General features: G+C 36.7%; 1 protein-coding gene and 1 long non-coding RNA gene across 7 annotated transcripts in view; one reads left to right on the top strand and one right to left on the bottom strand.

Moving 5' to 3' along the window:
- Positions 1-25,478, bottom strand: part of CPPED1 (calcineurin like phosphoesterase domain containing 1) — a 133,564-nt gene that overhangs the window by 21,264 nt on the left and 86,822 nt on the right. Inside the window, exon 3 of the mRNA XM_072609917.1 lies at positions 13,130-13,552. Within this exon, the coding sequence (XP_072466018.1) occupies positions 13,130-13,552 (423 nt within the window). The remainder of the gene's footprint in view (positions 1-13,129; positions 13,553-25,478) is intronic.
- Positions 8,459-18,250, top strand: LOC140504662 (uncharacterized). Of its 6 annotated transcripts, XR_011967191.1 has the most exons (5): positions 8,459-8,703; positions 9,441-12,592; positions 14,314-14,359; positions 17,835-17,930; positions 18,074-18,250. It is a non-coding gene; the product is annotated as an uncharacterized lncRNA (long non-coding RNA). The 6 variants fall into 6 exon arrangements; XR_011967186.1 differs by having other exon boundaries at positions 9,441-9,534; positions 11,538-17,930; XR_011967189.1 differs by having other exon boundaries at positions 9,441-11,642; positions 14,314-17,930.

The following is a 25,478-nucleotide window of genomic DNA, read 5'->3' as shown; positions in this document are numbered from 1 at the left end:
AGGAAGCATAAACAAGCAGTTCAGCTTTGAGAGAAGCGTGCTGAATTTATTATGTACTTAAAAACACAGATTGCATGGAAGAGATTCAGAGTTTTACACATAATCTTTTTTATGTTCCACTGTCTAGGTTAAGAATAAAAACACAAAAGGGAAGGAATAAGGATTTAAACAGCAGCCACTATTATGTGCCAGGCAATGCTAAGCACTTTATAACCATCATCTCATTGTGTCCAAATAACCCTGGGAAGTAGGTGCTGATGTTATTTCCACTTTACAGTTGAGGAAAGGGAGGCAGATAAAGATTACGTGACTTGCCCAGGGTCATACAGTTAGTAAGTGTGTGAGGTTGGATTTGAACTCAGGTCTTCCTGATTGCAGGCCCAGCACTTTATCCACTGCTTCTCCTAACTGTCAAAAAAAGAATGCAAAGGTTTCCTAGGTGGTGAAAATTATTTCATTTTTACTTTTGTATACCCAGCAGTATTTCAAGTACAGTGCTTTGTACCTAGTAGGTGCTTAATAAATGCTTGATGAATTGAATTGCCTTAAGTTAAGGAGAAAATAAGTGAGAGAGAACTTTTAGGAGGTTTAGAGATAGAAGGCACTTGAAGTTTCTTCAAGGATGAAGTCCAGTAATACTTTGGGGCACAGCTTTTACTGTGGCACACTGGTGGATTCATAAAACTGTAAATCAAGGGTATAATTAGGAGATATAAACCCTAAAAAAGTCTGTTCAGTGGGGGACATATCGAGAATTATCTGGATGATGCCTGAACAAAGAAAAGAGCTTGACTGAGCCTAAAATCCATTTTCATTCACTCCATTAAACATTATTTATTGAGTACCTACCATTTGCTTAATAATCCCATTAAGTACCATCACACCACCCCCCTATCTTTATCCATGGCTACGTCTCAATGATAATAGTTGAAAATGGAATCTGTCAACTAACTGTTTACTTAAGTGATGTTAAGCTACTGGTTTGGCTGAAGTTTTCACTGGACTAATTTTTGAAATGATGCCAACGAAGTAATAGGTAGTTATTATGGCATGGTGTAGCCTGAATTTATTGCTTCAGTGAGCTGCAATGCAGTATGCTTTTCTAACAAAACTCACTGAAAAACACTGATCTCTAAATCAATTTTGCTTTAAAGTATGAATCTGAGGACAGTGTGAGAGCATTGTTCCTCATCAGGAGGTCAGAAAAATAGTTGGAGAAAATGACACATCAGTGGACACTTCTAAATATTCAGTCATCATTCCAAGGGCAAGCAAAAGCTAAGGAACAATAATGTGCTTTATCCACTAGTGTTCAAGGGACAAGAAACATAACCTTGACAAACAGTGAAAAGGCAAAGTACAGAAGAAACTGGCTTGTCTGGTATTCCTCAACAGAAACCTTTAATCGAGTACCTGGAACTGGTGCAGAATCAGTTTAAAATAGCATTGTCAGACCACACTGGGACTAGAGTAGGGCTGGATTGCTTAGAATGCTGTTATTTACATTACCATGGGAAAAAATGTGTCTCACGAGCAAAGGTGATTTACATGTATAAATCTCTGCCCTTTGATTCTTCAAGGACCTTAGGAGAGCAAAGGAAGTGTGAGTCATCTAAGACAACATAGAATTAACTCAGATAAGTCTAGAATTTATGAATAACCTTCCCTCTCCTTGCACATTTTCCTCTCTCCCATTAACATGAGACAACAAATGTTTTTTTTTTTAAATTTAAATGGAGCTTCAGCTAAATTGACAACTGCTGTCTGAAATACTGAAAGTTCCAAATGCATGAAATCTAGAACTTTATGATTATTTTGAAAACTCACACCAAGGTGCTACTCTGCTGGTTCATTGAATCATTGAAGTTAACCCTGAATTTTCACGGTCTATGATGCTATAAGCCCTGATAGGTCCTACTACAATGGAAAGGCAAGGCATGCCAGGCCAGTTGTTGGAGAGTATGTCTCCAAGAAAAAGCCTGAGTTCAATCTGTGAGTGTCATCAGCAGGCTGGCTCCAAGATGATAAACCTTTTTTAGCCACAGTAACTGTGGGAGGTGGCCTACTTGGTGGTAGCAGGGTCATGCTACATGTTACAGCTCTCTGAATTATGAAGAAGTGTTTGAACCAAAGCATTTAGACCCAGGAAGTCAAATACTCTGGGACTTCTTTAGGTCCAAAGTGACCAAGAAGTAAACTGGAGCAGGAACAAATTTAAATTTCTTACTGGCCTAAAAGAGTTAACACAATTTCCCACTGTGTCAAAAGCATTTCAAAGAAGGAGATCACACCTTGGGAGAAAATATTTACTCTAAGCACAATTCTCAGGTGAGGGCAACATAGTACTTGTGTTTCAATAGTATTAAAACAAAAATTTCTTGGCTTATGAAGTATGCCAGCCAAGTACCTAGATTGCTGAATAACATTTGATGAAACATAACCTCATTTCAACAACTGAGTCACTGCCTTTTGAGAAATCCTAGCAGAGAAGGCACGGAAAGTTTCCCTGTTCATATGAAAAGAGTATATCATTCTGATGAGAACAGATTTTTTCCTGAACAGTCACTGCAGGAAATCTAAGCATTCATACCTTTTGTTGGATCTACACAATAAATACCCAGATAGTTAGTGAAAATTCAGTCACTTGTCCAGACGTTTGGTCTATGTGACACTTAAACATTTAAACGCCTAAAGGCATCACAGGTTTTGCTCTCATTTCTTGTATTTTTCTCTTTTTCAGAAGAAAATCAAGCAGTTGCTGAAATGACATTCCATCCAGGGTCATTACAGAGCACAGATGCTTGATTGGCACACTTTATAACCCTGGAGATTTTCTCTTTTTGTGCTGGTAACTTTGCAAGTTTCTTGCCTAAGAACTAACTTGCATATTATCTTTCCTATGCCAAGTAATAATGATGAAAAATATTATTATTCAAGTATTTTTTAATACTTTACTCAATTTAAGTTTCAGGGAATGGGAGAAAAAAAGAAACCACAAATTCTTCATTAAGCAGAAATAGAAACAATAATATTTAGTTATTTATTTTCAGTTAATTAGCAGTGGAAACTGTACTACCTAGAAAAACACCTAGGAATGAAGGGAGGGAAAAAGAGTTCTACTTGTGAGTCCTTCAGGACATCCTGAAGCAGTGGACTCATTTTTTAGTTACTACAGAGATGAAAAACTCCTATTTGTAATATTTTAAACTTCAAAAATACCTCATTCCACTTTCAGAAAAAAAATTGTCTTTTCATTCCTTGTGAGTCCATCATCAGTTCTCAAACTCCAGGGAAAAGGACAGCATTCTTATGAAATAATTACACTCTGGCACAACAGTAGCACCTTGCTCTCTCATGCATCCAAATCCCCAGGAGTGTGCTTATGCCATAACATCTAGCCTTTACGCTGCTTTACTGCCTAATTCTGGTCCTGTAATTTGCAGGCTTACCCTATTTCTATGCTACAAGTCAAGTTATGCAAAACCTATTTGTATTTTTAATTTGTCCCTGATGCTTTGGTCATTCAAACCTGTTAGTGAATGTGAAAGGAGGTTAAGTAGAAAGCACATTTTATTACACAAAAATCAGTATATATGTTTCTAGTTGCCATAAAAAAGTGATTTGAGTATTCATAATATCTTTTATTTAGATATTAAGTCTTTTAGAGTTCAGGATTTATCTTCATTTCAAAAAGAAGATAGTTGGCTTATATATAAAGTGTAGCGTGGAGCCCATTACAGTTATAGTCCAAAATCTACAATTTTCTAGATTTCTATTACAGGGTATACACAGATTCCAAGTTCTACACTAAACACAGCTGTCAAGACAAGAGGCTCATTAAAAAAATTGTTTTGACTGATGGAATGTTCATGTATCAAACTGGAAATTTGAATTATGGGCCAAAAATACTTGAGGGAGGTTTGGAAAGGTGCAGTCTATTTATCCACAGAAAGGATGTTCTTTAGAATGTTAAAGATGAGTTTGTTGGGGTAGAGTGTGTTATCTCTGAATAGCTAAACATTCTTTAACAGAGGAGCTCTGAAGCTAACAAAATGTGAATTCTTTAAATAAACTGCTGTTGGTCTTAATAACTAGGAAAAGAAATCCCAGGGTGACACACTATTTCTGCAAGGACTTTTTCCTTAGTCTCTTGGAAGTACTAAAGTATCAAACCAGAGGCAATGCCTAAAGTATTGCTTAGCATAAATGAGTTACTTGTCCCAGACGAGAAACCCATATAGACAAGGGGTGCACATTATGAACTTCTTAGAAACAGAATTTCATGTAAATATGATTTTGTAATTATGCACATTTCTCTCCCAAAATGAAAGGCCAAAAGTTTTGTGAGGCATAATACGATCCCTGACACAAACCTCTGCAACGTGTGACTAACAAAATAAAGTTCTGAGCATATTAATGAAGGTTAGGTTCATACTGCTGCAAAAAGAAATACAATATCTGTGGCTAGAATTTTATAATGTCTTGTATATCTTTCCCCCTACTTTTCATGTTCTCTAAGGGAAAGAGAGTTTCAGAATTTAATGCAATTCTAGTAAAGAAAAGAATTACAAGTTGCTGCTATAAAAGTAGTCAGGAAATGATTTACAAGCTAGGGATAAAATGTTTTCGAGCAATTTCTGTGAAAATAAGGCACTAATGGGATGCTTTCCTTCTCATTAAATTCATACCTGGGTAACCAGGATGGGATATCACAATGGCATGACTGCCACTGTAGGGGTAAGCAATGGCAGGTAATCATCAGTTTCTGAACCATGTTAAGACTTAATTCATGAAGCTCCTACAGGGTGATGGAGTTCACAAGCCACTTGGAAAGTTCTGCACAATTCTGTTCCCTTTAAGTCAGAATTCAATAGCAATCTTCACAGTTGTAGTATTCAGCAAATGACAGTGTTTAGTAACCTCCTTGACATCATTTCCATCTTTCATGAAATTGATTTTCTTCTTGTTACAGACAGTGTGCATGCAATAAGACCAATCTACAGAGTAGATGGTAGTGTGCCGGTAGCATAAATTGACAAGCTTTCTAAAAGTGGACAAAATACAGTTTATAACTTCTGTATTCTGATAGTATAGTCTTTGCCAAAAAACAGGCACTACTTGGTGGGGAGAGAAAGCACAGTTACCATACATGAACAACTATGCAACATTTTGGAAATGAAGTGAACCTCTTCTCCCACCTCCCCAGCATAGTTAGTGAGAGTCTAGTTACAAATGCATCTAAAATGCTGTCACTAAAAATGTACTAAAAATATACTTTAAAACCCAAACCAAAAATATGGAAAAGTTTGACCACTGTTTCCATTTCTTCTGGTGTACACTTCCATGCCTGCAACTGGCATAGATTTGGGATATGACGTTATTCCTAACTGTCAATTCCTTCTATGAAAAGCTTTTCTTTGCACTGATCCATTCCATCCATACTGTTTCTTCATCTCCCAGTTGTATACATCCCAAAGACAGCTGGCTAATTCTTAAGATGCTCTTTGTGAAAAGAATTGATAGCTACATAACTACAGTGCTTAAATATGAATATTTTTGAGCTTTCCATAATTAATCTTAAGCAGTAAGGCTTCCACAGCTTACTAAGATGTACAGAATTGTGGAAACACTGAACTGCAGGTGGGTCCAATCATTATAGGAGGCAGGTGGGACCAATCATAAAAGTGTTTTAATGCCCCTGGAAATGTCATTGCTGCTGTTGTGTATGTGGGTGCCAGAGGAAGATCTCTGACTAAAACATTTGTGCTGCTGGCTCTGTATATACAAAGCCATAAAGAAAAATAGGTTGTTAGAGGTTTTTTTTAAAAAAAGAACTGAGCTAAAAGTTAAAAGTAGTAAATTTATTATCTCATTTTGAAATTAAATTTGTATAAGAGTATTCATTGATGACAGATGGCTATGCATATCTATGAAAATAAGAATCCTATCACATGGGCAGAAGAATTCTATATGCAGTAAGTATATATTCACATATATACAAATATGGTTTAATGATAGAAAATTATACGAAAAAAACTAGGGTGTTATACAATACTTCAAAAGAGTTATCATTTCATGAGTGTTGCTACTACATTAATTGGGAATCTAACCTTTTCTTACCTTAGTAATCATTTTCTTTTGGAGGCAACTGGGGTTAAGCGACTTGCCCAGGTTTGAGGAGCTATTAAGTGTCTAAGGCCAAATATGAACTCAGGTCCTCCTGACTCCACAGTTGGTGCTCTATCCACTGCACCACCCAGCTGCTCTGAATTTTTTTTTTTCTTAGTAATCATTTTCAAGATTTGCCATAGCCTCCTACTCATTACTTAGACAGTGAGGTGGTACTGTGGAGTAAATGCTGGGTCTGGAGTCAGGAAGCAATATCAGCTAGTATTACCTGTGTGACTTGGGCAAGTCACTAAACCTCTGTTTGCCTCAGTTTCCTCAACTGTAAAATAGTAATAATGTCTATCACTCAGGGCTGTTGCAAGGATTAGAGAAGCTAATATTTGTTCAGCGCTTAGCACAGAAACCGGCACATAATAGATGCTTACAAAGGCTAGCTATTACAGAGGCTAGTTTTCTGGTGGCATGCTTGTCTGTATAAGATAAGATGGGCCTCTAAGACAGATGCACGGTCTGTTACTGGGCTTATACCCCAAGCCCTTCCAACTTGATGAAGAAAGTGAGAGCCTGTTTCCATTGGGAACCCAGGGTCAGCTCCCCACCACCACAAGTCACTGAAGTGTAGGTTGAGTGGAGAGATACAGTAATAATATAAGCAAACTCTACATCTATGTTACAAACTCTCCTTTCTATCTTCAGTGTGTCATGTACACAGCTCCATGCTCAAACTGGCTGGCATCAAATCTAGCTGTGAACTTACTCCTTAAAATATAAGAATTTTTATTCTAAGAACTTTGCTGTAATATTACTTAGCAGTAGGAATGATTAATTTTGCTACTGAAAAAATGACAGGCATGACATGTTTTAAAGTTAGTTAATAAGTGTTTACCAGAGTACCTACCCAGGAATCCTTTCCTACCAAACTGTGACTCACACTTCTAAGCCAACTGATTACAATACCATGCCAATGAGCACATGGTCATAGTCTCAATTATTGACTGAACCAGCTAATTTTTATTCAGATCCATGGTCACAGATGGTCTCTCAACTCTAGTCAGTTTTCTTTGATATGAATGCAACTGGTCACAAAGGAAACAAAGCAAGAGTATGGGTAGACCACTACAAATCCATTATTATCTCTATAAGGAAAACAACTCAGGGCATATTCTATTGGACAGATCAGTAGCACCATTAATGTATAAGGAAAGTACATTTCATACATGCAATATGAAGTGGAGGGTTGAAGCAATTATACAAGCTAAAGAAGAATCCTAGAGTTGAATTACTGAATATTGATCAAATTTTGTTGATCAAACAATCCACATGTCACTTCTCTCAGAGATAAAGTCTTTTCTGACTCTAAAATTCTGATTCTATCAATGAAATTCTAATGTGACATATACATTTACAACATGGAACCCTGACAATAGTTAAGAGATATTCTATGAGCTGTTTGAGAGCTGGGACTTTCTTTTTTTTTAAACTTTCTTTCTATTCCCAGATATCAATACAAACAAATCAATAAATATTGATTTATAGCTATTACTACAGTTCTAAGAAAACTCATTTTTGGCTACACTAATGTGACCCAAAACTGCACCTTCTGGGACACTGAGAGAGTTGATGTTAAAAAGTTACAGAGCCACTAAACCTAAAGAGCCACAAGATATTTGACCACAAGTACATGACAGTGTAAACTATTCTCTAAAAATAATTCTTTTTGGGTAATTTGTAGTCAGTTCAAAGAACCGGAATGTTATTGTGTATGTGTATATATATGTATATGAATTGAATACATGTATATGTATTGAATATATGTACATAGCACGCACACACACATACACACACGGTGAAAGAACAATTTGTCATCCTTTTTTTTTATTTCAGAGAGTATGTGAGGCACTCTGCTAGGCATTGAGGATAAAAAGATGCAATTTAAAGTATTAGAGAGTTAGTTTCCTAGGAAACATAGAGGTTAAATTATTTGCTAAGAGTCATAGAGCCAACATGTATCTGAAGGAGGAATTGAACTCAGGTCATTTTGACACAGAAGTTTGCTCTCCAGGGCCCCATGCTGTCTCACAAATTAGGATATCAACAAGTCTCTTCTTACGATGAAGAGAAAACTACCCCTTATAGTTACATCTAATTTCTAGTAAGTGTCAGGGGCGGAACCCCGACCACCGCATCAACTCACCCTGCCCAGGGTCTTCAGACGTCTCTGGCTCCCCCCTTGGGGATCAGGGGGAGAAATTATCAGGCAGAACTCCGGAGGTGGATAAGAGCACCTTTATTACATGATAGTCAGCCAGAAGTTCCCCCCCCCCCCCCCCCCCCCCGTTCCCCTTCCGTGTTCTGCCTTATATCCCCCAGAACTCACCCTCCTATTCCGGGTAAGCCCCTCCCCAGTTCCTCCCTGAGGGCGGAGCCCAGCCCAGTCCAGTAGAGCCGCCCCAGTGCCAGCGTGGCAATGCCGCGTCAGCAGTGCCACCGTGGCAAAGCCACGTCAGCAGGTCCAGACCCTTGGGCGTCTCCTATCCTCTCAGGGGGGGCCCAGGTCCAGAGCGCCCCTCACAAGTAAGTAGAAAAAAATGGCATCTAGCATGTAAAAATGTTTATTCAGATTTCAGAAACTAGAATTTTTAGTGCTGAAAACAATTGGTAATTGCAAAATTAGACTGATTCTTGTTAATATGAACTAAAAGCAGTAACTCTTCTATTTTCATTTCACTAAGTCTTGATCTAGTTAGGCCAGGTCAGTGTTTTCGTGTCCTTCCTCATTTGCAACACTTGAAACAAAAACATCACTTTCCAAAAATCATTGTTTTTTGGAGGGGGAGGGGGAGGCAGGTGGAAAGAAAACAACAAAATAATAAAGAAAATTATTTTCCATGGAAGAGTTATCCTTTTAACTTCAAAATATAACAGTACACATTTACAAGCACCAGATTCTCAATTCATAAATATTTATCATAAGGACACGATTTTAAGTTTAATTAGCCCAACTGTTAAGTATACCTCCAATGTGAGGAATGCAATTCATCACTTTGCACCAGATGTAGTTTCTTCAGTTGGTCTTTTATCTAGGTTTACAGTGAATGAAATACAGACATCAAATGACTAAAACATGATGTTTACACAGAATTGATTGTAACATAAAAATGGAGCTAACCTCATCAAAGTGAGATTTAAAATTGGAAAATGAAATCAAGAGGCTAAAATTACTGACGTGGATTTAATCCTAGAGGCTTCATATTGTGAAAATGTTAATAAAGGGACTGTTTATTATTCTTTCTCTGTTTTTTAATTTGAAGATCGGTAAAACGTCGCTGAAATATTTTCTTAAGGAATGAATTTGAAACTAGGGACAACAACATATGGTTGCCAACTTTGCTTCCTGACTTTTAGGTGAGGAACTTAAAAATGAACATTGTGTACGATATATGGTACAAAGTTTGCATATAAGCTTGTTTGCCAATAAATCAAAGTTGTGTAGGTTAAAAACAAAAGTTTAGTGCCATACATGAATGAATTTCAGAGGAATTTTTCCTTCAGAGAAGGAAATATGAATAATAAGCAGATTTTGCTAAGAAGTTTTTCTACACAGCCCATGTAAGGTATGTCAATGCAACTGCATAGTGGTCCTTCTACAAGTTACAATATTTTGAAGGTGGGGGGAAGGAGGATATTCTCTGAAATATTCTGGGAATTGCTTTAATGGTAGTTCTTGAGCATCCCTATTAACTGGCACAGAACTATTTATGATTTCTTAAGACTTTCAGGACTTGACATAGGAAATATTCCTGTGGGTAATGAAATTTTCCACCTGAAAGTCAGCAGAGAATATTTCCCCAGTCTGTGCTGGTGACTAGATATGGAACCAAGCTTTTGTGGCTTAGGATGACTATGAAACCTGACTTTTAATAGGCTCTATAAACTATGCATTTTGTCTTCCAAATTTTGATGATTCTAAAACCACCACTGTCTTACAACATTCTCCCTTGTACTACCTTCCACTTCTGTTTTTAGAAAAGAAAGCAAAAATACTGGGGGAAAAATCTCCATTTCTATGAAATGCCTTATGAACTTTTAGCAGGGAAAAAAATCAACCTACTGGAGTTTTAAATAAGTATTAAATTTGCTTGCAGCATTTTAAAACAGTTCTAAGTACTATGTTGAGGAGAGAAAGAGGCACAAAGGACATCAGGGGAAGCATGTTCACTGAAAAGCTAATTTTTTAAATTTAGTTTTTAAAAACTGCTATACATATCAATTGCTCAGGATATTAATTTCATGCTGAAAAAATACAATGGCTAAAGAAAAATACAAGTACAAATGGAGCTTCGTTGTCTACTGTCTGTTTTCTGAGAACTCAAAACAGGTATCCAGTGAATTAAAAGGAAAACTAATTTTCCTAACTGTGAATTTGATGAAATTATTTATTCCTGAGCAAGACAAAAAGATACAATGTAACTGGAGCAATTTCATATCTGTGTATCTGTCCTACCATAAAACTGTTTATTTACACTATCTACTGACAACATTTCGTACACATACAAAGGAGGTTTTCCATGAGACTTAAAACGTCGGAAAAATGTATCTGTTACTAAGGAAACCTGTAGACAAGAAGAGCTCCCATCTCTGATTAAGAGAACCCATCCCAGCATTCTTTAGTTGCCCTATTGTATGCTTCTGCCTCCTTCTCTTCTCGGGCCTCCTCTCATTTAAAAAAAAATTAATACAACAATGTGAGAAGATTATTGGTATTCCTTATTAAATCATTTATTCACCCACACAATGATTCAGAATTATTCATTAAAATAGCTACAAAGGATCTGGGTTTGGCCTCCATGGTTGTTTGGGGAGGGATTTGTTCTTTAAAAGGATGTTTTATCACAACACAATTATCATAATTAAAAGCTATCCTAATATTCTGATGAGCTTTTGACATATTTTTGAGTACTGGCATTTCGGCACAACTAGAAAAATGAGACTGAAATAGTATTAGAAAAAATACTACTCAGAAAAAGCCTGAGGCAATATTAAATACAATCTGCCATCATCACCTATAATTTTTATCATGGTCTTTAAGTTAATAAATTTTTACAAAATATCACTTGACCCTCTGGCTTTCCAAAATGAGTTGAAATTAATTTGCTATTAACCAAGAAATTTTTTGAATTACTCATAGATGTTTACATGTATCATTATAACCCATCTAATTACACTTCTAAGCCAAACATATAATTCACCTATTGACATGAAACCCTAAGCTTCTTTTCCCATAATTGCCTTTTTTGGGGGGTTATGGGGGGGCTATAAAGTAATTAAAAGGGAAGGTCTGTTGAGCTGACAAAATCAGAATCAAGGGTTAACGCAGACCCTGTTTGAAAGATGCCCTCTGTTTCTAGATTCTCCAAGGTGAGATTTCAGAGTCATTAAGAATTCGTCATGACATGACAGTTTATATACCGGAAGAGGCAGCTGTGCTCAGACCTAAATTTCAGTCTCTTAAGGTGAGGTGAAGTACTAGGTTTGTGCTTACATAGAATGTTTAGGTCTGCAGGGAAATCTGGTCTTCCCTTCTGATCAAAAGGCAGTTCCACAAAAGCAGAGAATAAGGAGCAGAAGTCAATGTTACATTAACAAATAAATGTCTGCCATACCGATGACATTTACATGGTTTAACATTTGATAGGAAAGAAATAATTTCAGCAAAATTAAGTGTTCTCACTGACAATTACTTCCTGCTGTAAAAGTCCATGGCAATGAAACAAAGAGGCTCTGATGCCATCTTGACACTTCATTCATTTGTCACTGAGATGGTTTTCTGCACTACTTCAAGCATGGAGTAAAATTCAACAACCCTAATGGAAACTGCCCGACTACAGCACCATGCTACAGTTAAAAAATGTCTCCTATTATGCCTGCTTTATGTAAAAATCTTCCCAAACAGAGAAGTGCATATTACTCTTCACAAGTAAATGCTACCATAGTTAGGGAACAAGGATTACAAGGAATCTATTGAGGGTTTTTTTTGGGAGGGGAGACTTTCTTTCTTTTTTTTTTAGTAATAATTACTTTCCTAATATTGAGAACAATCTTCTGCAACGAAACCTCTTTACTTTATTATTATCAAATTTCTTTGTAAGGTTAGCCCATTAGATATAACCCACTATTCCCTCCCAAACAAATACCCACCTGTGATTGTGACAAAAATACAGTAGATTATATCTAACTACATCTTCACAAGTTTAGGGTTCAGGTAAAATGTATTATTAATTATAAAATGCTGGGAATAACTTAGTTCACCTCACCAAAGCAACCATTAAATATCTTCTTTGTATCTCCCCATTAACGGCACTACTCAATGTTTCTTAGATACTAAAAATAAGTGTTACTCTTCTCTCTCATCTATTCAGATAACCTCCTTGTATAAACACATGCAGTCTGTGGGAATGGGAAGGTATGTTCCTTCACTGTACTTGTTCTGTGTACAGATGATAAAAGCTATCACAGTTACTTTCTCAGAGGATGAAGCTAAGCTGATGACTGTCTAAAGGGGGCTCTTCGTGCCTTCCCTTGAGGCTTTACTTACAGCGTAGATCTAAGAGAATCAAAGAACTGGAAGGCTCTTAGAGACTTCTAGTCTATTCCCTTCATTCTTGGTAAAAGGAAACTGAGGTCGAGAAAAGGAAAGGAATAGCTCAAGGTCACAAGATTTGTAAGTGGCAGAGTCATGACTGAAAACCAGATGTTTTGACTCCAAGACCAGTATTCTTTACATGATGGCTTTTTTCCTCTGAAACATCCAGGTTTCCATCTATCTAGACACCATACTTCCTCCCCTTACATTATTTTTTTAAAATGGATATCAATGCTGTGTACTCCACCACTTTAAACCCTAGGTTCATTTAATTTCTTCAAAAGGTAGAAATAACATTCATAAGATAAAATGAGGAAAATCAAGAAAAAACATTGTAAAAGTACAAAAAATACCAACCTGCATCGGTGAACTTGTCCATTAACTCTTGGCGTATTGGCTTACTTATGTTGAAGTAATCATCTTCTTCATCGGCAGTTTTGAGAAAAAGAGGGATGTGCTGGAATACAATGGCATGCTTACACATCCTCTGTTTGGCCATTGCTAGCTGGCTGTCAAGCCATTGGTCTTGGGCCTGTTTCAAGTTGGAGCACTTAGAGGAATCAACATATAACTGTGAATTCAGGACAAGAAAAAGCACTCCTCCAACCCAGAAACTGAAATAGTCATCTCCCCAAGTACAGCAATACTCATCTATAGTTTCTGATGTAGGAACATTACCAATATCATGGTTTCCACTGACAAATACCAATGGGACTTCTTTGTCGATGTCCTTAAGAACTTTCTTTAAATCCTTTGTTTGATTTTCTCTCCATTGAGTTCCTAGAAGAATAATAACAGTCATTAAACTCACAAAAGGTTTTAAAATTTATTAATTTTAAGGTATTAAAAAGTCCATACACATAAGAACACAAAAAGAATACTACACATAATTAAGATAGGAAGTTAGTAGGTTGTTGATACCATGGTTATTAGTACTGTGAACACAGGCTGGCATATAGTTGGTACTTAAATGCTAACTGACTGAGGTTATAGCAGAGTCTAAATATTAAGGAATTAATATTAGACCTAAAGTGACTAGAATTCAGTGACCAGTTTGGTTCTCCCTGTACAAAGTCTATAGGAACTGATTACTAACATTCTCAGGGTTCTTTTAATTTTAAAACAATCTAGATCCCAATAGGAAGAATAAAATGTGGTTCAGGAAGAGATTGTGAATCTTTATGTTCTGCCTTACAGGCTTGTAAGGACCTAAGGTGGACCAACTTCTGTTTATCCTGGCACTGAGAAAATGGTGTTAGTTTCTATCCACTGGCAGAAATAATTTTCTAACAGGGCTGCTTCTTTTTGCTGCAATGATATTTATCTTATGTCAATTTATTTATTCTTGGCTAAGACTTGGTTTTTCAGTTTAAGGATCGCTTTATATAAAATTTGCTTACTCTGTGGTTTTACGCTTAACTTTACAAGTACATTTATTACATAATTCACTTTAAAGTTCTATTGCTTATTTGTGAAATATTTGTGGATATGGAGATGATACATTCTCTTAATTAAAACCCTTTCTCCTTTTATTTCCACAGGACTGATAGAAATCTCTAAGGTGACTTGGGTCTCCCTTGTATTAAGGTTAATTTGGATTTTCTACTCATTATAGCTAGTTTTTTCCTTATCTGACTTTGTAAAAAGATCAAAGGCCTACACTTATCTGGAATTTTCTTAAGAGATAAACTCTAAAGGGATAGGAACTATGTAATTGGCACAGTTATGGGACATTACATTATGAGGCTGATTATCTTGTTATAAACAATTCCCAGTGAGTAAATTAAGTCTTTTTGGAGGCTTTAGTACAATAACTCATTGCTTCTATGAAGTTTCCAACAAGTTTTAATGTGGCTTCCAAAAATGCATTTTACTGCTTACAGTTTAGGTATGGGAAGGATCTCTGTCAATAAAAAATAACGATGATCGTTTTCTTCCTTGCACTAGATACGTAACATTCCTTAACTTCTAGGTTTGTGTTTCATGTTGACCTAAAGATCTATCTATAGCAATACTTTGGCCTTAGCCATTTTAAGTCACAAATAAACCACTACTTCACAGAATTATAGAAGACTCAGAACTGGAAAGGGGCCTCCAGCCCAACCGACCATTATCTTAAATGGGAACAGCCTCTCCATCTCTGACAATTGATCACCCAGCCCCTATTTAAAGACCTCCTGTAAGAAGAAACCATTGCCTCCCCAGGCAGCTCATTCCACTTTGAGACAGTTCTGATCATTAGGGAGTTTATCTCAGACGGACCTGAACTCTGCCTCTTTGTAACTTCTATTCTTTGCGCTTAGCTCAGTCCTCTAATACCAAGTGGAACAAACCTAATTCTCATCTTCGAGAAAGTCCTCCAAATACCTGATGACAGATATTTCAGTCCCTTTCCCAAACGGTCTCTACATCAGCAGTTCTCAGATTTTCTGGTTTCAGGACCTCTTTACACTCTTAAACAAAAGCTTTAGTTTATGCCAGTTATAGCTATAGATATTTACATTAGAAGTAACTGATAATTTTGAAAAAAATATTAATTCATTAAAAACAATAATAAACTTATTACATGTTTATATAAATAACCTATTTATGAAAAGTAGCAATTTACTGAGAAGAGTAGTACTGTTTTACATATTTGCAAATCTCTTTAGGGTCTGACTGAATAGCTAGTTTCTTCTGCTTCTGCATTTAATCTGTTATGATATGTCGTTTTGGTTGACATATATGAAGAAAATCCAGCCTTATACAGGGACAAAGATGGGAAAGGAAGAAGTATTTTAGAGGCAAATAACACTTTAGTATTATGAAAATAGGTTTCACCTTTCAGAGACATGATTTTTGAGACTCTCTGAAAGATTTTCAAGGACCCCCCACGGGGACTGTGGATCACACTTTGAGAACCACTGATCTAGAACAAAACATTTTCATTTCCTACAACTGTTCCTTTCATAGCAGTCTTCAGTTCTTTCACTCTCCTGGTCATCCTTCTTGAAGAGTTTTACTTTGATAACATCCTTTCTCTAAAATATGAAATTCAGTACTGATTACCATGTTCCAGAGTACAGACCAGGGGTGGGGAACCTGTGGCCTTGAGACCACATGTGTCCCTCTAGGTCCCCAAGTGCAGCCCTTTGACAGAATCCAAACTTCACAGAACAAATCCCTTAAGGATTTGTTCCCCACTCCCGTTCTAGACTTAATGTGGTACAAGATTTCATTAGTTTATTTTTTAAACTATGACACTGATGGGGTGGTGGGACCTGGACCCCCAAAAACCTAAGGCCAATCTCTGAAAATAACCAGTCCCCTTCCCTCCCTGTGAGGACAATTTCCCTTGCTGTGACTCTGGAATTCCCTTATCAGGATAGAGACAGGGATACTGACCCAAAGACCCAAGGATCCTGGTTCTGGTGCTTCCCCAACATCCATGCCTTTGACAATTGCCTCAATGTCTGGTATACTTCCAACACTTTCCCATCTATAGCTCCCAGACACCTGGATCCCTAGATTACCTAATTAGCATCCCTGGCATTTCTTTCTTGTGATCTTTTTGTATATAAGTTCTAGATTCACTCACATTAGGATACAAGTTGCCCAAAGGGACTTCACCCACTTCTATTGGTGTTATAATAAACTCTCTCTTGACTGATAGGTTGCTTGAACGTATGAATTCATTCTAAGCGGCTCTGCCTTGACATTCTCAGGGTCTCTGCACCCCTAACCTCTACCCCAAAATCTCTTCAATATCACTGACTCAGATCGAGTTGGTAGTCAACAAAAAGCCCAAATCTTTTTTCTGATACTATGATCCTCTCCATCCTATATTTCTAGAGGTGATTTTTTAAAATCCATATAGGAACTTTATCCCTATTAAATTTTCTCTTACATGATTTGGTTCAAAACACAATATTTCTTAGGAACATCCAAAAAGGAAATCCACTCTATAATGTGTTTTGAAACTATCTATTGTTTTTTGTTTTAAAGGGACAAAAATAAGGGACAAAAACCTACTCAGACAGAGTGAATTCTTATTGCTTATTGAATAGTTAGTAACTACAGAAAACAACAAAAAAGTTGAAAAATTGGTATTAAAACATAAAGGACTATTTAAAGTTTGAAAAAGAAAACTAATTTGAACAATTCTAAATGAAAGCAGTTACAACGCACAGATCAACATGTTGTTTCTTTTTTTTTCAGAGAGAACATTCCTGGGGTGGGGTGGGGACTGCCTATCACCAATAATTTGAAAAAAACTTACCCTGTGAAATATAAAGTGTCAGAAGTTTTTTTTTTTATTAGATCAGAATTCAGGAGTTCTCTCAAAGGAACTGCTTCTCTATGAGTGAGTTAATTCTAGAATACCTAGGAAGTAAAGCTTAATGAAAATATTTAAATTATTTTAAACTCTTTCCCCTGTCTCACGTTTTCAAAATCTATTTAGGACCACGATACCAAATTTACTTTAGATTCAAACAGCTTTTATCAAATAGCTTTAATATGATAATTATATTTTTAAGAAATGCCAGATGAGGTCTTTGGAAATAGAAGAAATTAGTAAACCAGGGAACTACTGAAAACAGAACCTGAAAAACAGAAAGCAGGACTCCGTGACGCAGGCTTTTCTGATGACTAAGTAATTCTCAGAACTAGGGGCTTTCCTGGGCATTTAATTCAACTCACTTAAAGAGAAGGAAGTTAAGACTCACAGAGGTTTTGTGTTTCTTGTGGCCAAAGAGCCAGTCAGTACAGGGCTGGCACTGGGACGCAGGTCTCTGGAATCACAGCGTGCTTGCCAATACTATGATGTCCCTTCAACCAATGACAAAGCTCAAAGACCTCAAAGTATAGGTCTGGCTGCAGACACAATAAATAAAACCTTTCTTCCCCCCAGTCACTTTTCCAGAAGTCTTGGCAAGCAAGGAAAACTAGTAAAACACCACTGATACACATCAGAGCTGGGACTTTTCTATAAAAAGGGACAGTTAAAAAGCCATTTTTACTATTCTCTTTCCATTTATCCCAAACCCTCCTCACTCTCCTGACACACTGGTCACCTAAACAGCCCCAGCTAATGGAGCCTGCCCTGAGATGCAGATTTGAGCTTTTGCAGCATTCTCTGTCTTCAGTTCTCATGAATAAAGAGTAACAAATCAGTTGGGTGAGTAAGTTTTGTGTGTGAACTTTATTGTGGATTTTTATCTAATTTGGATGTTAAGTTACTCATCTGGAGTGACATTTGTTACCATATGTAGGAACTGAAATGGAAAGGAGAAGTTGATCAATTTTCCTTTTGGTTTTCAGAGGAAACAATTTCTGTGGACCTAGAGAAACAACATTATTCATCTCATCTGCCTTATCTACCTGTGTCACATGCAAAGTACTCTTCAAAACGTTCTACCATGTATGCATGTAGAAGAGTAACTGCGGAGACAGAGAAAAAGAGAAGAAGTTTCCAGTTAAATAAACATTTAAATATCATCATTTCTAGTGATCTGCAGCTATGGTGTCATTGTATATAAATTAAATGATGTGCCTTTGATTGCAAGATAAATAAGGTTTTGGAATAAATGTTCCTTAGAAATCAAAAATGCCCAAATGTACCATCTTAACAAATGACAATAGAAGTCCAAGGCTGTGCTCAAGACACAATGTTTGGCAAACGGACTTTTGCTAGGGGTAAATAAAACTGGTCCTGGGATATGTAAGTTTTAGAAGTTATATTTCTACATGAATATGAAAGCTGAAGGGTCTCTACTATCATCAGAGCAGCTAGGTGGCACAGTGGATAGAGTGCCTGGAGTCAGGAAGCCTCATTTTCCTGAGTTCAAATCCGACCTCAGATACTAGCTGTATGATTTTGGGCAAGTCACTTAACCCTGTTTGCCCAGTTTCTTCATCTGTAAAGAGAGCCAAAAAAGGAAATGGCAAAGCACTCCAGTATCTTTACTAAGAAAATTTCCAAATGGGTCACTAAGAGTCAGATATGATGGAAAAAAATGACAACAAAAATCGTTATGAGATCTTAGTGAGAAATAACATAAAGAAAGTGATCATCTTTCCTACGATAAAACTTTTGACTTAGTTGATTCATTTCATACATATTAATTTACCCATTCAACAAAGATTTTACAGGTTAGTAATAAAGGTACATTTAGTAGTAAAGCCATTTTAAAGAAGCCATTAACAGTAATGAAACATTTATTAAGAATTTATTATGTGCAAGTCCTGCCTTAGACTCTCGCGACAAGGATGAAGTGAAACAGTCACTGGCCTTCAGGACCCCATTAGAGAATACCACATATACACAGATGATTCAATAAGACAAGAAGATTATTCCAGGAAAAAGATCACTAACATGTATGAAAAACTCATGGAGGATCTAGGACCGGAGCTGGTGCTGAAGGACGAGAAGAAAGGAGAGAGTCCGAGAGGCTGCATGGTGTGGGGGAGGAAAGTGCATTTTAATATTTCGCCAGACTGTGAATAGCCTTAAAGGCCAGCCTGGGAGGTTATGTTTTTGGCTTAAATGTGACCTCAGTCATGGTAGAGGGAAGAACATATGGAAGAAATTGGTTTGTTTCCTTACCTTAGATACAACCAAGGATTCTTTTAAATGGAGGAAGTTGGGGGATGGAGGAATCATTTTAAAGAAACTGATTTGTTTCCTTTATCATAGAAGCATAAAAAGTCTCTGAAGATTTCTGAGCAAAAACGTGATTTGTACTTTGGGAAGATTATTTTGGCAGGTGGGTTTGTGATTGCAATGAGAAGACACCAGGAAATGAATGAATGAATCAAAAGGCATTTGCTAAGCATTTACTATGTGCAAAGCACTGGAGATACAAATAGGAAGAAGAAAGCTCAGGATGAAGCCGCCTTGTGTTTGTCCTTCATTCTTGAAGAGGACCATGACATCAAGATGATGACATGACTTGCAGTTGACTTTGATTTGAGTGAAGGAGGGTTGTGCAAGGTCACTTTCTTCTCCTGAGCCATCTGGGTCCAGTGGCCTGATATTCATCAGGATGACTAGAGATGGCCCAGGATGCAAAGGGAGACCCTGGCCCTTTCAGGCTAAGGTCTTATCACATTCTCACTTTGAGTGAGATACCAGTCTGGACAATAAAAGAGTGAAGGGTCATATCGTATACCAATACCATTTTAGCATACAGTGTGTAAGAGATGCAAGCCAATGCTATTCGTTAATTTTGATTTGTTTATTTATTTATTTGGTTGGTCATTTTGCAAGGTGGGAAGGTTAGCATTCTGTCATTTGAAGTATAATTGTCCTGGTAATTTTAATAGTTTTTTATTCAGATTTTGTATTTTTATCCCATTAATCTTATAGTAAACAAATGAAAAACAAATTACAAAATGGTCAAAAACATTTTTTACTGAGGAGCAACACTAGTTTCACTGTGTAGAAGATCTGCAAAATTTACTATTAAGTTGGGCAGTGGAGACACACTCCTGGGGCTTTGAAAGTTCTCCCTTGATGGAGCATCACATACTGTAAACTAATCTGGTTACATATACTAACAGAGAGCCAACCTCCACTATCCTATACAGTCTTATTCCAATGACTCATCATGACATGAAGGTGACCTTGAGTATTGAAAGTCTACACAAACAAAGTGTAAACTCTGAAAAGTCCTACCAAACTAGAAATACTTCAAGCAGAAGCCTGGTAATAAAATATCATTCAGGAATCAGCCTTGCTAAGCTCAGAGAAGTTCAGTACTACAAGATTAACCATGAGGTGGTGAATTTTTTGGCCACAACAATCCAAATAAAATCCTCCAGTCTATCCAAAATGGTCTGCTTTCCATCCCCTGAATATGCTTTGTATTTTTCTCCTTCCACATGCCATATACCTGCAATGAAATGTTCTACCTCATCTTGTGAACCTATTCTGATTGTCAAGATCCAGTTCAAATCAAAGCAATTTTATTGCACTAATTTTTTAATGAATTCATCAAATGAGTATTAGATAATATTAATAACATATGTATAATACATACATATATATAATATAGTGTTCTTTTTTAAATTTAATTAACTAAAAAAAGCATTTAAAAGGTCCCTACTATGTACCCAAGACTGTGATAAATACTGAGATACAAATAGAAAAGCAAGTCAGGCCTTGATCTCAAAGAGCTCAGAATCTAACAAGGGAAGACAAAACATATAGTAAAGGTGAGGCTACCAGGCAGATAGCAAGGCCAAGGAAGGTAGTTAAAAAAGCTTTGCACCTGTAAAGAGTGAGGCAAGGGATGCATAGTGGTCCAATGCAAAGAGCACTACTATGGGGCAAAAACAAATTTTTTAATATGACAATATTTATTTATTTATTCTTCAGAAAGAGTTGTATTTATTGTCTCAACGCTATAGCACAACCATGTCAAAATGTTGGCATTAAAAAGATGGGGCTTTACTTCTATGGGAAGTTTGGGGTCATTAAAGGAGCTTGGTGATTTCCCAAAGGAAATATCCTAACATTCTATAGAAGTAGAAAGATCAGTTTCCTTCTGGAGTACAAACTGAACTAGGGCTCCACCAATGTCGTGTCCTTAGCTTTTGGTCTTCCCACCATCAAAAGTTTGGTAGCCCTTCTCCCAATAGTAGCATCACTGTCATAGCTGCCCTGACCATCTTTCCTGTACCTATTTTACCTTAATCTTCTCTATTATCTTCCTACTCTGAAAGCTCCTTAAGTAGGTCCCCTTCTCCTAACGTGCCACTTGTCAGTTCAGAAGATTAGAATGTGATGTCACCGGAAAAAACTGTCTCTAATGATTTCTGCATGGCTCTTTTCTAGCTCTTCTCCACCAGAGCTTCTTCTAAGGCAGGGGTGGGGAATTTGTGGCCTGGAGACCACATGTGGCCCTCTAGGTCCTTGGGTGAGGCCTTTTGACTGAGTCCATTAAGGGCACTTGTTCTGTTAAGTTTGATAGTAGAGGATAAGGAATTTGGGCTTTATAGAAGGCTTCTGAGTAAGGGATTAATATGAAGTAAATTAGCGTTAAGAAGTATCCTCAATAGACTGGAAAAGAGAGAGCGGAACAGGGTGATCATTTAGGAGCCTTTTTTCCTTTCTTCCCCCCTCCCTCTTCCCTGCCTTTCTCCTTTCTTTCCTCCACCCACACACCTACCTTTATTTCCTTCCTAAATCAGAGGTGGCTTTCTGGTGAAGGGAGGAGGAAATTATAATATATATATTTTAATATATATTAATATATTATATATATTTTAATATATATTATAATAATATATATAAGAAATTAAGCAGATGTAAAAATAAAGAGACTTTAAGAAAGGAGAGAGAATGAGGGTTTACATTTGGTTTGCAGAAGCTGTAAGGGCAGCCATTTTTATTAAAACTTTTATCTTCATCAGAGGAAAGAGAAAACATCAGAGAAACCAAAACATTCAAACTGCCTGACTGTTATTGCGTCAACATGGCTGCAACCAGCCAAGGGCTTCCATAAACTGATTTCTCCGTTTTTATTAATATTTATAGCTAATCTTGTTAGTGCTGCAACGTTTATCCACACATAATGACAGGCTACTGTTCAATGTGAAAGAAAAAAGAATGAAGAATTTCCAGTAATGAAATTTTGTAGGTTCACCTCTGGCACCCACAAATATTCGTGTTTACAGTAATCAATTTAAGGAATAAGTACAATTCATTTATATTTTGATCTTCTGGGATGCCAGGTGTTCAGAAAAATCATGTTCCAAATGACTGCCTTTATTTGTAAGACTCCATTTAGGCAATATCGACTTTGGAATCAGTTATGCCACTGTATTTTTCAATACCATTTGGAGGTTTGTATGTGATCTGGTGAAAGTAAATGAACATTTCACAACTGAAGAGCCTCTAAACAGCTCCTAAAGTTATAAAGTCAGAGACAAAACACAGAATACCTCCTAGAATGGCAGAAACTGAAGTTACTTTTCTTCATCTATGTACAAGAAATTCCATATCCGTCACTTTATCAGTGTTAACAGAGGACAATTAAGTTAAGGCATTTAGAGCATGGTATGCAGTGCCCAGTTTCTGGTTCAGTGCTTTTGAGGGCTCTGACTTTATGTGTCAGAGGTGGGATTTCAGTCCTGGTTGCTCTTAAGTCACTGGGCCAAGTTGCCTCTCCAGTTCTTGGCTATCATAAAAAGGGGGCAGCTAGGTGGTGCAGGAGTCAGAAGGACCTGAGTTCAAATCTCACCTCACACACTGAACACTCACAAACTGTGTGACCTTGGGCAAATTATTTAACTCCAATTTCCTGATCCTGGGTCATCTCCAGTCATCCTGATGAACATCTGGTCACTGGATCCAGGTGGCTGTGGGGGAGAAGTGAGGCTGGTGACCTGCACAGCCCTCCTTCACTCAAAACAAAGTCAAGTGCAAGTCATCATCATTTCTCTGATGGCACGGTCTTCTTCGGCAACGAAGGACAAACACACACATCATAAAAAGAGCTGCTACAAATTAGTTTGGTAATAGAGCTTTCTCCTCCCATAAAACAGAGACGGATAGCAGAATGGATTAAAAGCCATAATCCAACAATATGCTGCTTACAAGAAACACATTTGAAACGGGGGGATACACATAGGATAAAGGTCAAAGGATGGAGCAGAATATATTGTGCTTCAGCTAATGTAAGAAAGGCAGGAGTAGCAATCCTAATCTCAGACAAAGCAAAAGCAGAAATAGATCTGATCAAAAGGGATAAGGATGGAAACTATATCCTGCTAAAAGGCACCATAGACAATGAAGCAATATCATTACTAAACATGTCTGCTCCAAGTGGTATAGCATCCAGATTCTTAGAGGAGAGGTTGGGGGAGTTGAAGGAAGAAATTGATAGCAAAACTATACTAGTGGGGGACCTCAACCTCCCCCTTTCTGAACTCGATAAATCCAACCTCAAAATAAACAAGAAAGAGGTTAAGGAGGTAAATAAAACTCTGGATAAGGTAGATATGATAGATCTTTGGAGAAAATTAAATGGGAATAGAAAGGAATATACTTTTTTCTCAGCGGTACATGGAACATTTACAAAAATTGACCATGTACTAGGACATAAAAATCTCACAATCCAGTGCAGAAAGGTAGAGATAATCAATGCATCCTTTTCAGATCATAATGCATTAAAAATTACATGTAATAAAAGGCCATGGAAAGAGAAACCAAAAATCAATTGGAAACTAAATAATCTAATTCTAAAGAAGGGTTGGGTTAAAGAAGAAATCACAGAAACAATCAACAATTTCATTCAAGAGAATGACAATAGTGAGACAACATACCAAAACTTATGGGATACTGCAAAAGCAGTTATTAGGGGAAGTTTTATATCTTTGAATGCTTACATAAATAAAATAGAGAAAGAGGAGATCAATGACTTGGGCTTGCAGTTGAAAAAGCTAGAAAAAGAACAAATTGAAAATCCCCAAGTAAATACCAAATTAGAAATAATGAAAACCAAAGGAGAGATTAATAAAATTGAAATTAAGAAAACTATTGAATTAATAAATAAAACCAATAGTTGGTTTTATGAAAAAACTAATAAAATTGATAAACCTTTGGTCAATCTGATTAAAAAAAAGAAAGAAGAAAACCAAATTACTAATATTAAAAATGAAAGGGGTGAACTCACCTCCAATGAGGAGGAAATTAAAACAATAATCAGAAACTACTTTGCCCAACTTTATGCCCACAAATTCGATAATCTAAATGAGATGGATGAATATTTTAAAAAATACAAATTGCCCAGATTAACAGAAGAGGAAGTTGAATACTTAAACAACCCCATCTCAGAAAAAGAAATTGAACAAGCCATCAATGAACTCCCTAGGAAAAAATCTCCAGGGCCAGATGGATTCACAAGTGAATTCTATCAAACATTTAAAGAACAGTTAATTCCAATACTACATACACTATTTTTGAAAATCGGGGAAGAAGGTGTCCTCCCAAATTCTTTCTATGATACAAATATGGTTTTGATACCCAAACCAGGAAGAGACAAAACAGAGAAAGAAAATTATAGACCAATTTCCCTAATGAATATAGATGCAAAAATTTTAAATAAGATTTTAGCAAAACGAATACAGCATCTTATCACGAGATTAATACATTATGATCAGGTAGGATTCATACCAGGACTACAGGGCTGGTTCAATATTAGGAAAACTATTAGCATTATTGATCACATCAACAACAAAGCTAACAAAAACCACATGATTATCTCAATAGATGCAGAAAAAGCTTTTGACAAAATACAACATCCATTCCTACTAAAAACATTGGAGAACGTAGGAATAAAGGGAACTTTCCATAAAATAATAAGCAGTATCTATCTAAAACCTTCAGCAAGTATTATATGCAATGGGGATAAGCTAGATGCATTCCCAATAAGATCAGGGGTGAAACAAGGTTGTCCATTATCACCACTATTATTCAATATGGTACTAGAAATGTTAGCTGTAGCAATTAGACAAGATAAAGATATTCAAGGAATAAGAATAGCCAAAGAAGAAACTAAGTTATCACTCTTTGCAGACGATATGATAATTTACCTAGAGAATCCCAGAGATTCAAGTAAAAAATTACTTGAATTAATAAACAACTTTGGCAAAGTTGCAGGTTACAAAATAAACCCACACAAATCTTCTGCGTTCCTATATATTAGCAACAAAGTCCAAC

Source organism: Notamacropus eugenii, chromosome 1 (assembly GCF_028372415.1).
Source record: "Notamacropus eugenii isolate mMacEug1 chromosome 1, mMacEug1.pri_v2, whole genome shotgun sequence".
NCBI lineage: Eukaryota > Metazoa > Chordata > Mammalia > Diprotodontia > Macropodidae > Notamacropus > Notamacropus eugenii.
This window is presented reverse-complemented; position numbering and strand designations above follow the sequence as displayed.